At 38.7% G+C, this 15,530-nt stretch overlaps 1 protein-coding gene across 1 annotated transcript in view; it reads right to left on the reverse strand.

Annotated features, from left to right (window-relative positions):
• Positions 1-670: 670 nt before the first annotated feature.
• The window catches only part of GUCY1A2 (guanylate cyclase 1 soluble subunit alpha 2), a 329,020-nt gene continuing 314,160 nt past the window's right edge, over positions 671-15,530 (reverse strand). Inside the window, exon 8 of the mRNA XM_030332816.1 lies at positions 671-8,125. Within this exon, the coding sequence (XP_030188676.1) occupies positions 7,918-8,125 (208 nt within the window). The 3' untranslated portion in view covers positions 671-7,917. The remainder of the gene's footprint in view (positions 8,126-15,530) is intronic.

The raw sequence follows: 15,530 nt of genomic DNA on the forward strand, positions 1-15,530 counted from the left end.
TCTGGTAGTCGGTTCTTTTGCACTAATTTTAGCAGGCTGTTGTGTGACAGGTGGCAGAGCTGGTATCTGGCCTCCTTTGTTCCTTTAGCCCAGATGTTCTGACACTTTCATTTACCTTTATCACAGAAACCACGGCTGGTTCTATCTGCCACCTTCAGAGGGGTTCTATATTTATCTCCGTGAGGCTCTAATCCCAGCATTACTGATGGTGCCACTACTGAGCGGCTGACACTACCTCCTAAGAAAACAGACTATGGCTTGTGAAGAATTTTTTTCTTTTCTCTTTTCAAAATAAGAATGACCAGCAGTCAGATAAGTCATTTGGCTTCATGAAACCACATGTGTCTATTATGGAAACTTCCTCTCCTCTAAGGGTATCTATACCTTCCTGAAAAAAAAAAAGTAAATCTTTTTGCTTAATCTCTTCTCACGCTCCTCCCATCCCCACCCTTTCCACACATCCCGTGTCCGTCTGTCTGAGTCTGACTTACAACTGCCAGGCAGCAAAATGGCAGAAGTGTCTTGAAAAACGGAGGTAGTGTGAAGAAGCAATTTTGCACATTTCTGATTTTACCCCAGTTAGTACATGACTGTATTAATAGGCCACCATAAAAACATATTCAGAAGAATCTCTTCTTTATCTCCAAATAGTGAAAAGGCCACAGAAGGCTGAACATGAACTGATCCCTTTATTTTTAAAATATGTATCAAAAGAATCAGAAACAAGGTACGACTCAGGCTTGCTATTTAGTTTTCTGCTTTCCATAATAACAGTACTGATGTCTAATATTAAGAATGATCTGCTCACCAACTAGATGAATTTGCTGAGAGGATAAGTTCACTATAGTTTAACACTTTCAAATTAAGTATTTGTCATTCTTAACAATCAAAAGCACATTTACTAAGAATTAAGCATCCAATGACATATCAAAAGAAAATTGTCAAAAGCTTTCTCAGGGAATCAACAATCCTGTTGGATTTTCAGCAGGGGGCTTCTCTAAATTGTGACAAGGATGCTGCCTTAACTTTTGCAGTGGTAACAGGAAGGTAATCTAGCAGCAAACTCATGCACCATCCCAACTGTATTCAGATTCATGGTTAAAAGAGAGCTTACCGGCCGAGGCAGTGATGGGAGCTGTAATCTTATTGAGAGGCCTCTGAATGGATCCTAAGCTTATGTGACTTTGCTAAATGATAATCTGATGTTTGGAAGTTCCTTAGTGTCACATAAATTTACTGGTTGCTTTTAGCTATAATCCTAGTATGTTATGCTAAATGGTGGAGGGGTAATTTAAGTATTAAAGGACCGATTATTATTGATTATGCCATATTTGATTAAAATTACATTTTGAGACTAAACATTTAAGTTCCTCAGTTTGAAATTTGCAAGCTTCACTGCGATCATCAAAATATATGAGAAGGGCAGGTTATTTTCAACATGGCTACAGAATCATTTTCAGATGTTTCTTAAGTTATGCTACAGGTGACATCCAACCAATCATATTCTGGAGACAAAATACTATTGTACTCACTAAGCATTTGCCACCATAGAAAACAGTAGTTGTGAGCTCTTTTTGTCTTTCATCTTCTGAGACCTTATCGATCCAAGAGCTGAATTTACATGTCCTAACATCTATCTACCTTTCTGCAAAGCCTACATTCTCAACCAACTCATCCAACCTCTGTTCCACCTTTACTCATTTATCCATCCTTAACTGTTCCTTACTACTATATTCCACAAAGATCTGAAAGTCTGGGCAACATTACATACACATATCTCTTGAGAGGAATAGAAATCATATTACAATAGGTATTTAAAAGTTATACAACAGAAATAATGTGATGGGAGTCTATTACTTTATAGCATGTGTGCAAATGAATAACTTCTGAGACAGATGAACCATATTATTTGCTCAGCTAATTTTCATCCAACTTATCACTTGCTGCTGCTCATTTGGCTGTAGTAGAATCACGGATAACTTTTGAGAGTCCATGCCAGCTATATTATTGCTTGTATAAAACGTGTCTCTATTTCCCTAAAGGTTCTATGACGTGCACAAAAGTGCAGGTTTCATATGGCATCATACCATGGCTTAAATTATTGCTTGCAAGGTTGTTATAAAGTATTGCTAGGAAATCATTTTTAGATGAATGCACAATTCAATGTGAAAAGTACAGAGTGAGACTAAGTATTGAGTTGGTGATTTCTTATAACGTAAAAATCAAAGCATTCAGAAATCAGGCTGTCACTTCGACATTTGCTTCTGTATTCAAAAGTTGATAGTTAATATCTTGGTGGTGAGGATCAGCAAATACTGTGATATCCTGCACAGCTCTGGTGGTAACTAAGAAAATGGTACCATATCTACTGTGCCTAATAGCCCTATAGTGAGCAATATTCATTCCTCATGCTTATTAGTGTTGACGCCTTTCTCTAATAGGTTTGAAATATCATGCTCAAAAAGCAGACTGTAAATTTGAGACTAAAACTAAAATTAAGACTTGTGAAGGAAATAATGCCACAAAGCCCAGAATACTTAGCTCTTCAAAATAACTACACATGAAATAATATCCACTCCCTTAGTCAACTTGTATTTATTCCTAATAATTGGGATGATTTGAATACTCTTCAATGATTCCCAAATCTGGCTATATATTCACGTTACCGAGAGTGATTTTTTTCTCAGTACAGATTCCTAGGCCACACAGGTAAAGCTCAGTAATTTGTATTTCTGAAAGCTTCCTAGGTCATTCTTAGGTAGGCAGTCAGAGACTACCAAGCTGATGAGTTGAACCATTGAACAGGATCATTTCTTAATAAGGATGGGATGGCAGTGGAGCACTTGACTGGTGCTGTGCTCTGGTCACAACATATTGGAAATAAAAATGCAAACTTTAATTTTTGACATTGTAGGTCCTTCAAAATGGCACTCCTTTTAATCATGTTAGTCTCTACATTCAGCACACACACACACGCATGCATACGTACACCCACAAACACACAAAGAGCATTCATTACATTATAAAACTGTAACTATTTTATAAGGTGAGATTGACTGTATGAAAGGGAGAAGGAAAGAAAGGAAGGAAGGCAACAGAAAAGCAGCAGGACAAGAATACTTAGGTTTCATTTGTTTGAATCAAGTGTGAGGAAGGAATTTTGCACACTATCTCAGTATATTCTGACAAGATTTATGTTACTCTGTTTGTAATATCAGAGTCTGTTCTTCATTCACCACCTCAAGGATCCTCATACTGAGTCCAATGTTGGGGCCAATTTATCCATCTAACAATAAAGTTCAGTCATGTTAACACAACTTATGTATATATGAAATCAACTGCTTGTGGATGAAGTATATTCCTATCAAGAGCTACCCATACGGAATCATTCAGATTGGAATATGTTAGCCTCTGATTACTCAGTCTCTCCTATACTGTGTTTTTCCAGCTCTAGCTCATAAAATACCCTTATAGAAGCCTCTGATATAACATAGATTTTGTAGTTGAAAATCTATAACTTAATAATAGAAATACCTAGGCTGCAGTATGGGGCTTGGTCCTTGGACTTGAGTTTCTAGGTATTGCTGGCTGAAAGGCATCTGGTGTTGCCCAAAGCCTATGCAGAGTCATACATCATTCATTTTGAAGGAATTTTCTATGAAGTTACACCAAGTGCTTGGAGTCAGATTGTTATTTTGAAGACAAAGCACAGGGAAAAGCTGCAGATGTTGGCATGCCCCAGCACAACTTGAAGTGCTTAGTTCACTTCAGAAGTGCATTGTTACTTGGGTCTGGAGTGAGTCTTTCTGTCTGCCTGAGACAGACATCAGCAACTTTTGCTGTGGCCATATTAGGTTCAGAGGCACAAGGAGGATGGGGTTGTTGGGGCCATGGTTGAGGGAGCCAGCTTGTTTCCAGTGACAGAATGGAGTGAGACAGGGTCATGCTCCAAACGCATGATAAGACAGAAACCTACCTGTGTAAATAGGCCCTGATGATCCGTTATACCTGCCCTCAGCAAGTCACGATCCCAAGGCGCTTTCAGGAAATATATGTAATGACAGTTGTAATCTTGAGTTCCTTTTTGATATCTCCCAAACTCAAATACAGGATCTCAATTGGTAGCAGTATTTTTGTACAAAAAACAAAAAACAAAAAACAAAAAACAGAGCTTGGTGGTTTTCCAGGCTCTGAGGCTTTGCCTTTTCTTTGCATGCATCAATTTAATTTTGCTTTATTGCTTGAAATCTTTGGAACATTTTGCAAAATTAAAAACCCTGCTGCACTTGGGAGTAAGATTCTGTAGAAGCTGTTGTCTCGTTTTACTGTTTCCTGGAGAGGCACATTTTTGCACTTTAACAATAAAAGACTATGTCCCTGATACTATTGTCATTGGACAAGAAGACCAAGTGTGAGACCATGAGAGTTCATATTTGAAGTGCTGAATCCATGGACTCAAAGTCTCAGGCATCAGTGCCCATCTCAGAGTCCTAAGAGGTCATAGCTCATTGGACTCCACACAGTCAGATATTAAAAGAGAATTCCAAAATAAAGTAGAAGACATGGATATCAAGGCAGGTTTTAGACAGTTTGGTCACCTGTTACATAGGAGCTACATCTTCTTTCCTTCTTGACATCACACTACATAGCTGAGACAGCCAACTGTCTTGTGTGGGCATTGAGTATTAATCTTTGTGATTATGGCTAATGTTACCTATGTATCCAGATTCCCAAAGCACATACGGTGCACTGTGTTTAGGGGTACATATGAGGGTATATGACTTTGTTGAATAACTGATTTATTTGCAAACAATGATGTTCTATCAAAATAATACTGGTGCCATTGTGAATCTTTGCTGCTGATGCCTAGTCATAAGGTGACTTCTTCAGAACAGGTTCCTAAAAGAACACTAAACTGAAGGAGCTCTATGTGCCAAATTATATTTTAATGTATCCTTTTGAGAGTGGATTAATACTGTTTCCCTAATTTAATACCACATATCTAATGAGACACCCCATTTACATTCTCTTTTAATCTGCCACACTAAAATGCATCATGTCGGCAACAGTTTTTAGGTGAGAATAATGTATAGATATTAGTCAAGTGAAATCCTCGCTATGATTCATTGTTATAGTTTTAATTCCAAAATGGAGAATATGTGGACGGTGTTATATCAGAGAAATAAAAATGTAAGAGTTTTTCACAGTTTCTAAATTCTATGACAGCAGCTAGAATGAAGGCCATTTTATGCAGTTAACTTGCAAACACATAGCAACAGCATAACTAATAGTCAATGCTTGCAGGTTGGCAAAATGGAAACAGATGAGACTATTGTCTCAGACTCTAGCTTCAAAGATACATTTAGATTATATTGTTTGAAAAATCACATCCTGTCTGTGATATATAATAGATCTCTGGTATCTTTTTCGTTGTGATATTTGTGACAATGATACAGCTACTTCTTCTCTAAGTAGAACCATAGAAACTAAAAGAGTTTGTTATTTTGACCAACTGAATATATATACAATTCATGTCTTGGGCCCTATTACCAATTACTGGATAATGAAGTGGATTTTTAATGATGCTTTTAAAATATGCTTGCCATAAATATTCTTAAATATAGAGAGAATGATCATCTATCTAGAATAGTTGCTCAGACAAATCTTCACAAAAAACAGAGAATTGGATGATTACTGGAAGTCCCTTTCGGCTTTATGGTTACAAAACACATTGTTTACCACCCAAATGTTTATTGATTTACTTATGATCATAATAAACCCTAAGTAAATTCCTGTGCAGCATAAGCTTCCGAGACTTGAGCGAGCTTGGTGCTCTCTCCATGTTCCTGTGCTGTACAGAGCACATTGCAAGGGCTGACTGCTTTTAGTGTGAGGGCTCCGGTGCTCCCAGCCTGTGCTGGCCACCTGCTGTCCACCTGAATCTCCTTATTCCCAGTTAAGGAAGTAGTTTAATCTCCCAGTCCCCTGAAGAGATTCCATGACAGCACCCTGTTCTCAGTCTATATGCCTCCCCTTAAATGTCCAAGCTTTCTGGCCTCCATGTTGTTCAAAACAGAGGCCTACTAGACCCGGGGAGGAGAGGGACAGGGAGCTATCAGAGAGCTCAGGGTCTAGATCCTGTCTCCACACTAAGTGTTGCCCTAGGGTCCTCATAAGTCTTGGGGTGCAATTACAAAAGTGATCACCATTTTAACAAATACTTGGCATATCTATAAATGTTTTCTAGCTACACACTTAGAGAACGTAAAAATACTCATAAGCCCCACGGTTACACTGGACACTAGTTAATATGCTCCTTAGCTGCGTTTTGTTGTAAACAAATCGTAATGCAGCCGAAATGCCTGACTAGAACAAGAAATGGATTACATTCAGTAGACATAAGCGGTCTATGAGGATACCATCTGAAGGAAAAGAAAGAGCCCCTTCAAGGTTTCAAGGAAACCAATGTTTCCAGCTCATCAATCTCAATAGAAACTTGGGTTTTATATTTGATCCAAAAAAGAAAAACTCTGGACAGGCTGTGCTCCTAATTGCAGGGCGAGTCTGCGATAATATTTTCATGCAGTATTGATTCGTGGGAACAGCTCTCCATGTTAGCACCATGTGCAATAGAAGCCTATCTGTCACGATGGCAATTACTGGGCCTGAAGGCTAGACCTACTTCAGCATTCACCAAGGGGATTCACCGGCTGAAGAGTCACATCAATGAAACTGCAGAAGAAAAACTCTTTTGTTTTTTTGAAATCTCAAAGCCATAAAATACAGGGTTCCTCCCCCACCCCCCACCCCCGGCTTATTTGGCAAGAGGAAACAGCATTCTTGGCAAAATGTCCCTACTACTGCTTTGTCACTAATGCCAGCGTTGAGGAATTTGCTCCCAAGAATGGCAGGTAGACTTAGGAGGCATCAGTGGTTGGGCGAGGTGGGGTTGGGGGGAAGTACTAACAAGTTCCGTAGCAGCAAGCTGCTTATGACAATGCCCTCGAACATGGAGCACAAGCTACCTAGATTTAGAAGCGCTAAATTGAAAAGGGTGCAATGCAGCAAAGCATTTCGTTGTAACCGGCATTCGGTAGAAGATAGCAAGAAGACTCTTCTGTGATCCTAGTTACAGCGCAATCTGTTATTAGGAAATTTGATTTCCTCTGGATTCCATGCTACATTAATTAAATTTAAAAGATACGTTTACTAAGCAGACTTACGGTGCTTTCTCAGCATCTGAAATCCTGTTATATGTATTCTCAGTCCAAGCACTAATCTGTCTAAATATGTCAAACTACATTTGATTAATAGGTTAGTTACATAATATACCAACTACACAGTAGCAGATTCTGACAATTGAATAGTGTTGTGTGTGAAATGGAATTATTCAAAAGAGAGATGTATAAAAATAGGTAATATCCCTAAAATATTTTGTGGAGTTATAGTTCTTCCTGCCAGGAAGGCAACCACAGAGCTATGATGTACGTATGAAATGTCTGTTCGGGGAAACAAAATTATAAAATATTCCTCACATACCAACTCACTAAATGTAGGAATTGATCATCAAAACTGGCTCTCAAAAGTGATAGAAATATATAGGGAAAGATACCTGTATGTGCGACAAACAAGAAAACACAGAATCTATTTATTGGTTAGTTGTGATTAAAATATATATATGACTAAAAGCACTCCTATGGATGGACACCTCTTATTTCTGCCCCGCCCCCTCCGGTTTCTTTTTTACTGACAGTCATCACCCACCTTTTTCTAGGATTATTGCCTAACATAACACAGAAATTCTGCTGCTTGTTCTCAGCAAATCGGTGGAAGAGAAACAATCTCTTTGCACTCCCCCTTCATGACCCATGTTGTGGGCTTGTGCTTTGTGGAGAAGTCTTTGATCTGCTGAAGGTCTCAGAGGCTTGTCTCCCGGAGGAACATGGTGCCAATGTTGTAGGAAACTTTCTTGATTCTTGATGAAGAAAGAGAAGGCTTTGGCTGCTTAGGACCAGTCCTTACCTCCAGGAAATAGCAGATCCCAGGGATTTCCTTTGGAAAGTTATCTGGAAGCTCTTCACGGGACCGAGGAATGAATGTGAAGCTTTCTTCCCGTTTTAATAATCTAAGAAGAAAATACAGATGATGTGAGTCAAATAGGTCAAATCGGCAGGATAAGGGAGAATAAATAGACAAAAAATTTAAAGGCTCAGGAAGCCTATCAACGACCAAGCTCATGTTGACACCTCTATTTCTTTGTGAAACACGTGGCCTTCCTAGGGCTCCAAATGCCAGGAAATGTTGTTTGTCAGGAAAGATGCCTTCATGTTATAATTTTTTTTTTAAAAAAAGCTATTTCTGGTCCTACTTGAAAATATTTTGCAAATTTGATTTTTTTCCTAAACAAAAGGCAAAAGAAAACTGTACAATGCAAATTCTTTTTTTAATGTTTACTTATTCATTTTGAGAGCATGTGTGCATGCACACAAGCAGGGAAGGGGCAAAGACAGACAGGGAGACTGAGAAACCCAAGCAGGCTCCAGGCTCAGCACGAGCCCAACTTGAGGGCTCAATCACACGACTGTGAGATCATGACTTGTGCCAAAATCCAGAGTCAGATGCTCAACTGAGTGAGCCACCCAGGCACCCCATGTATAACACAAGTCTTTATTTGAATATGTAGTATTTACCCTTTCTGGTTTTAAAACCTGCCTAAATTCTGGAACACTCCTCTTATGTTTTGCAGATTCTTGATAGGCTTTAAATGTGTGTCCTATGTGTCAAACATATCAGTTATTTAGCATTGTAGAACATTCATGACTTCAAGTGTCTTCAATAGTTGGTCACTGATCTCTAGCAATGTTTTGTGAACTCCAGCACTTACTGGTCAAACAGTGTGACCCTTCCCTTCCAGTCACACTTACTCTTTTCTAGTACACAAACACCAGAGACTTACTCTTGTCCAGGTCCATGAAACATTAAGTTCAATACCCAGACCTAAAGGTGTGGCCCCGCCATTCAATTTAACTCAACAGCGCTCCTAGGTTGCTTCTTATTGCCTGAGAAAAATCTCCTGGGCACTCTTGTGAATATACTCGTGAGTAGAATACCAAGTTTTGTCAACAGAGATGGAAACATGGAATAAAAGAAGCAGAAAATAAATACTGAAAACCAAAGCCCACAGTAATAGGGAAATGTGTGATCAGTATCAATGCATTTCCAACCATGTTTACATAATGAGGAAAGACAGTGAAGGGTCTGCATCAGCAGTAGGGTAAGACAACACTTTGAAATCCTAAACATGTAGACTTTATTTGGAAGGCACAGTGGAGCCAAACCCAGCATCACCCCTTTCCTAAAAACAGCTTATTTTCCTGAGCCAGGTGAATGGTGACAGCAGATACCAGGTATGCAGTGTAAGAGACTGGTCAGGTACAAGAACCAGCTGTGGTAGAAGGCAGGGTCAAAAAGGGCAGTAAGTTCATGGAAAACAAAGGCCGTGTGGGAATGAAAGATCATTGCACAAGCACTGATAATCATCTCCACACTGAGAGGGGAAAAAAACATTCCTTGATGTTTAATGGATAAAATATACGAAAACAACACCTGATAGCACTAAGAATTCTTATAGTAGGAGGAGCAGTCTATATTTACTTTTACCAACAGGAGTGGTACTATTTTGCTTTGTAAAGGATTTTTAAGCTTTAGTTGTCTTTTTAATGTTTATTTCTGAGAGAGAGACAGAGATGGGGGTAGAGGGGAAAGCGAGAGAGAGGGAGACACAGAATCTGAAGCAGACTCCAGACTCTGAGCTGTCAGCACAGATCCCGACACAGGGCTAGAACTCATAAACCATGAGATCATGACCTGAGCCAAACTCGGACGCTCAACTGACCAAGGTACCCAGGTACCCCAAGGATTTTTAAGTTTTAACTCACCATTTCTTTAAAAATATTATACAATGACCATACTAACTTGGAATATAAGGAAATGAGGCTCTAACATTTCAGAATTCTTTCCCTTTTTCATCCTCATCCACATAACCCTATGCAGAATCTCTTCTCTGACAACTACATGCTCTTCTCTGACAAATTTATGGTAAAAGCAAGCCTGGATTAAGTTAGGCTGATTTGCTCAATCACTCTAATTTAATGTCTTAAGCAGTAAGACAGCAATGGCCTTGGAACTAGAATCCAGATTTGTTAACTCCTAATTAAGCTCAACCCTACAATAAATAATAAGTCTACACTAAGATAGGATGCCTGGAGGGCTCAGTCGGTTAAGCCCGACTCTTGATTTCAGCTCAGGTCATGATCTCACAGTTTGTGGGTACAAGCCCTGCATAGGGCTCTGTGCTGGATTCCTGCTTAGGATTCTCTCTCTCTCTGCCCCTCCCCAACTCATGCTCACTCTCTGTCTCTCTCAAAAAACAAAAAAAAAAAGACTACACTAAGATAGCTTTCCGTGATAACAATGAAACTGAGATATAGGTAAGGCATTAATGACAATCACAATGAAATTGTTGGTAGTTTGCTTTCTTTTTGTTTTTACAGATGTCAATTTTCTGTACATACAATATATAACCAGTCACTTCTGAAATAAAATGTAAGATTCCCTCAACAGTAGTTAAGTTTAGCACTGAATTCCACAATAATTTGCTTAGCTCAAACAGAATGGTCATCGACGTGAAAATATTTGGGTATCAATCAACAAACATGTTGAGTGCTGGCAACATGCTGTAATGGTCTTCTGAATGGATGAGAAGTAGGGATGCCCAGAATGACTTAACATAGAATTTAAAAGGCAAGAAATACTCACAGGAACAAAGTAGCAGCAATACAAGGCGGTCTTGAGTAACACATAAAATAAAATCCAAAGAAGGAAATTCTGCATGGTTACTAGAGAGATGACTGTGCATCTTAGTACAAAAGTCAAGAGCCGGAGCAATAAAGTTCACCTCTACCAATTATAAAATTGAGCCACAACACCAGCCTTTCAAACAAGTCTCCTTAAAGGCCCATGCAGTAGATAGGACTCCACATGAGCTATATTCTTCTATTTATGTTAAGTCCTCTATTTTTTTTATGCTCTATTTGAGTCACCAAGGTCTTCATGTTTTGCCTTAATTGAGATGTTCTGACACTGAAAAATAACATTGAGTTTACATCTATGAAAGTACTTGTAAATGACTGAAAGTGGGTCACTAGCGGCTTTAGAGGCAGTGCTTTTAAATAATTCACTGCACTTTGGTAGGAAACTTCACAATGAATTGATCTCTTGACCTTTTAAATACGTCTCATATTTGATGTGCTAAAAATCACAAAGACAGTAGCTTTTATGGGGCTCTATTCTTCTCCAACTAAATATTTTGGTATTAATAAACTCGGTACAGTTTTAAACTTCAATAACAGGAATGAGAGCACAGAAAAGCAAATTCACAGAAGCTCCTATGATATCCAGGATTTAGCAGCGTTTGTATAAATGAATGCTGAAGTGAAATACTGAGATGACTTCCAGTAGTACAATCTGAATGAGTTCCTGGTGGGTCTGTGCGGGAGGTCAGGGGAAACATTTCACACAGCATGCCTGGCGATGATGAGTCGTGGTGCTGAATAAATGCTCAAATGTGTATACAGGGATTAGGAATTTATACACTGATCACTCCAGAACCTCTGATCCCCTCTGAAATGCTTTATTAAGTCCAAGTCCCTGGGCTGGCTCTAAAGCTCTGCCTAAGAATCCATTTCTTCAGCAACTTGGGACTGATATGGAAGCTTCGATGCCACACAAATCTAAATTCATCCCCAGCCATAATCCCCAGCTGGTTGATATATAACCTGGGGGTTTTGGCAACATGTTTAATAAGTATTGGGAAGGCACACAAATCCCACTTCACCTGCCTGTTAGTATTCATCCTCTCTCAACAAAGTTTTTCCTACAAATTGATTTTCAAGATGAGAATACTCCGCTGCTTTGAATCACTGGATGGCCCCCAAACATGTGAGGGGAGCTGGATACCATGGGGGTCCATGGAGCTGCTCCCTCACTGTTAGGAAAACTAAGCCATCTCTGACCCACTCAGTTCTTATTTGCACATCTCTGACCACACCAAGCTTTGTGCTCTATCCTGTATTCTGTTCTATAAATGGACCTGAAACTTATTCGCACTGAGGTCCAAATGACCTAAATGTAATTTACATTTTAACACGGGACTCAGAGCTTTTTAATAGGTAACAGAATTGTAACAGTGACATTTCAGGCAACTTATTCTGGGATTTATTAACTTCTGCAGATCAGAAGATTTATTAACTTCTGCAAATTGGCTTCTATAAAATACAGCTTGGCCATCTATAGGATAAGGTGAGAATCTGGTCTTTCATTCTTCTATCCACTTCTATATACTTTTCTCCAATTACATACAACGGTTTCATTGTGAATGATGTCCACTTGCTCTATGTATTTCCCGCAATTGTCTAGACTGTATTATGAGGAAGAATAACCAGTCGTGCAATTCTTGAGCCAGGCTTCATGCAGTCTTTGGTCAGTGAATTCAGCCGTCAGCCAGTCAAAAGTTATTTTATTCAATGCCTTCCATGAGCTGGGTGCTGACCCAGTGCATTTCTACGTCTGATCATACTAATTGTGGGACAGGAGAGGACTGAGAAGAATGTTCATTTTTGCTGAAAATATCTTTCTATAAAGTGGTTGGTTATGTTTTTGTTTTGATTTAGCCGAGTGGACACCATGGACCACCCACAGACAGAACCTGCCTTGAGGAAATTAATACATGTCGTTGCAGTCTCTGATAGTGACCCACTAGTGTGGGTAGTCACCTGAGACCTACTTGTTTGAAGTCATCTTGTGAGATGAGAAAACCTTTGTTTCAAGAACTGAAAAGATCCATGTGATATGCAGAAAGCTCTGAGATAGTGACCATTCAGAATGCTTACCAGAGTGGTCACTAACTTGTCTACTAATTACCATGCTACCACTGGCCAAAAGGGGATGTAAGACCGAGGCAAGACAGGGTCATATATGCTGCATCTTTCAGAGCTGAGGGCCTGGAAGATTATCTGGATAATGACCTTTTAAAGACTTTGGATGTCTGAAATGTCTTTAGTTAACTCTCAGTTTGATTGTTCTCATTAGGCATTAAATGTTTGTCTGGAAATTACTTTCCCCTCAGAACTTGCTGCTAGAAACTCAGATTTCATTCTGTTTGCTACTCCAGTGGATATGAATTTTCTCCTTGATGTTGGTCAGTCGCTCTCATCATCATCATTCTATCTCTGGTGTTAGGAAAATTAAGGATAATATATCTCAATGTATCTTTTTCTCTACCTTTTTAAAAAAAATTATTTAATTAACTTATTGTGAGGCAGCAAGAGACAGAGCATGAGCAGGGGAGGAGCAGAGAGAGAGAGAGAGAGAGAGAGAGAGAGAGAGAGAGATTCCCAAGCAGGCTCCACACTGTCAGCACAGAGCCCAACCTGGGGCTCGATCTCACGAACTGTGAAGTCATGATCTGGATAGAAACCAAGAATCAGACACTTAACCCACTGAGACACCCAGGATACACTGCACGGGTTTTTTGTTTGTTTGTTTGTTTGTTTGTTTGAAGTATAGCTGACCAGTGTAACATTTGTTTCAGGTGTACAACACAGTGATTGGACAACTCTACAATTTAGGCTGCGCTCAGCTCAAGTGTAGCTGCAGTCTGTCACTGTACAACACTATTCCAGTGCCACCGACTACATTCCCTATATGGTACCTTTTACTCCCATGACCAATTCATTCCATAACTGAAAGTCTGTACCTCCCACTTACCTGCACCCCTTTTTGCCTACCCCTCCTCTATGGCAACCACCAGATGGCTTTCCATACTTATGAGTCTATTTTTGCTTTTTATCTTTGTTCATTCCATTTTTTAGATTCCACATACAACTGAAGTCCTATGGTATTTGTCTTTATCTGACTGCTTGAATTCACTTAACATAATGCAACCTATGTGCATTCATTGTTGTCACAAATGGCAAGACCTCATGCTTTTTTATGGCTGAGTAATATTCCATTTTTTAAATATACCATATAATCTTTATCCTTTCATCTATGGCTACTTAGGGTGCTTCTGTAACTTGACTACTGTAAATAATGCTGCAAAAATATAGTGGTCAAGATATCTTTATGAGCTAGTGGTTTTTTTTTCCTTTGGGTGAATACCCAATAGTGGAATTATTGGATCATACAGCATTTCTAGTTTTAATTTTTTGAGGAAACTCTATACTGATTTTCACAGTGACTGCACCAGTTTATGTTCCCATCAACAGAGCACATGGTTCTTTATCTCCTCATTTTCACCAACTCTTGTTATTTCTTCTCTTTGTGAAACTAGCTATTCTCAAAGGTATAAGGTGATAACTCATTGTGGTTTTGATTTGCATTTTCCTGATGATCAGTGATGTTCAGCATCTTCCATGTCTGTTGGTATCTCTATCTTTCTTTAAAAAAAAAGAAATTGTCAGATCAGGTCCCCTGCCCAATTTTTAATCAGACTGCTTGGTTTTTTTTTGTTTGTTTGTTTGCTTGTTTTTTGTTTTTTTTTTTCTTTTTTGGTGTTGAGTTGTATAAGAGGTCTTTATAAATTTTGGAGATTAATCCCTTGTTGGATATGTCATTTGCAAATATCTTCTCCCATTCAGTAGGATGACTTTTTGTTTTGGTGCGTGAAAGCTTTTTATATTGGTGTAGCATTATTTTTGCTTTTGTTTCCTTTACCTGAGGAGACATATCTAGAAAAAAATGTTGCTAATATTCATGCCAAAGAGATTACTGCCTATGTTTTCATCGAAGAGTTTTATGATTTCAGGTCCCACATTTAGGTCTCTATTCCATTTTGAGTTTTTGTGTATGCTGTAAGAAAGTGGTCCAGTTTCCTATTGTAGGTAGCATCCAGTCTTTCCAACACTGTTTACTGAAGAGATTTCCCCATTATACATTCTTGTCTCCTTTGTTATAGATTAATTGACAGTATAACTGTGGGTTTATTTCTAGACTCTGTTCTGTTCCCTTGATCTATGTGTCTATTTTTGTGCTAGTGCCATACAGTTTTCATTATTGTAGCTTTGGAGTATATCTTGAAATCTCAGATTGTGATCCTTCCACCTTTGTTCTTTCTCAAGATTGCTTTGGCTATTCAGGGTCTTTTGTGGTTTCATACAAATTTTTGAGTTATTTGTTCAGTTCTTTGGAAAATGCTATTGGTATTTCCACAGGCACTGATTAAAAATATAGAATGCTTTGGGTAGTATGGATATTTCAACAATATTTATTGTTCCAGCCTATGAGCATCATATGTCTTTTGTGTCCTCTTCAATTGCTTTCATTAATCTTTTAGAGTTGTTGGGTACAGGTGTGTCAACTCCTTCGTTCAATTTATTCCTAGGTATTTTATTTGTTTTTGATGCCACTATAAATGGAATTGTTTTCTTAAGTTCTCTTTCTGTTACTTCATTATTACTGTATAAAAATGC

This window comes from Lynx canadensis, chromosome D1 (genome assembly GCF_007474595.2).
Source record: "Lynx canadensis isolate LIC74 chromosome D1, mLynCan4.pri.v2, whole genome shotgun sequence".
Classification (NCBI taxonomy): domain Eukaryota; kingdom Metazoa; phylum Chordata; class Mammalia; order Carnivora; family Felidae; genus Lynx; species Lynx canadensis.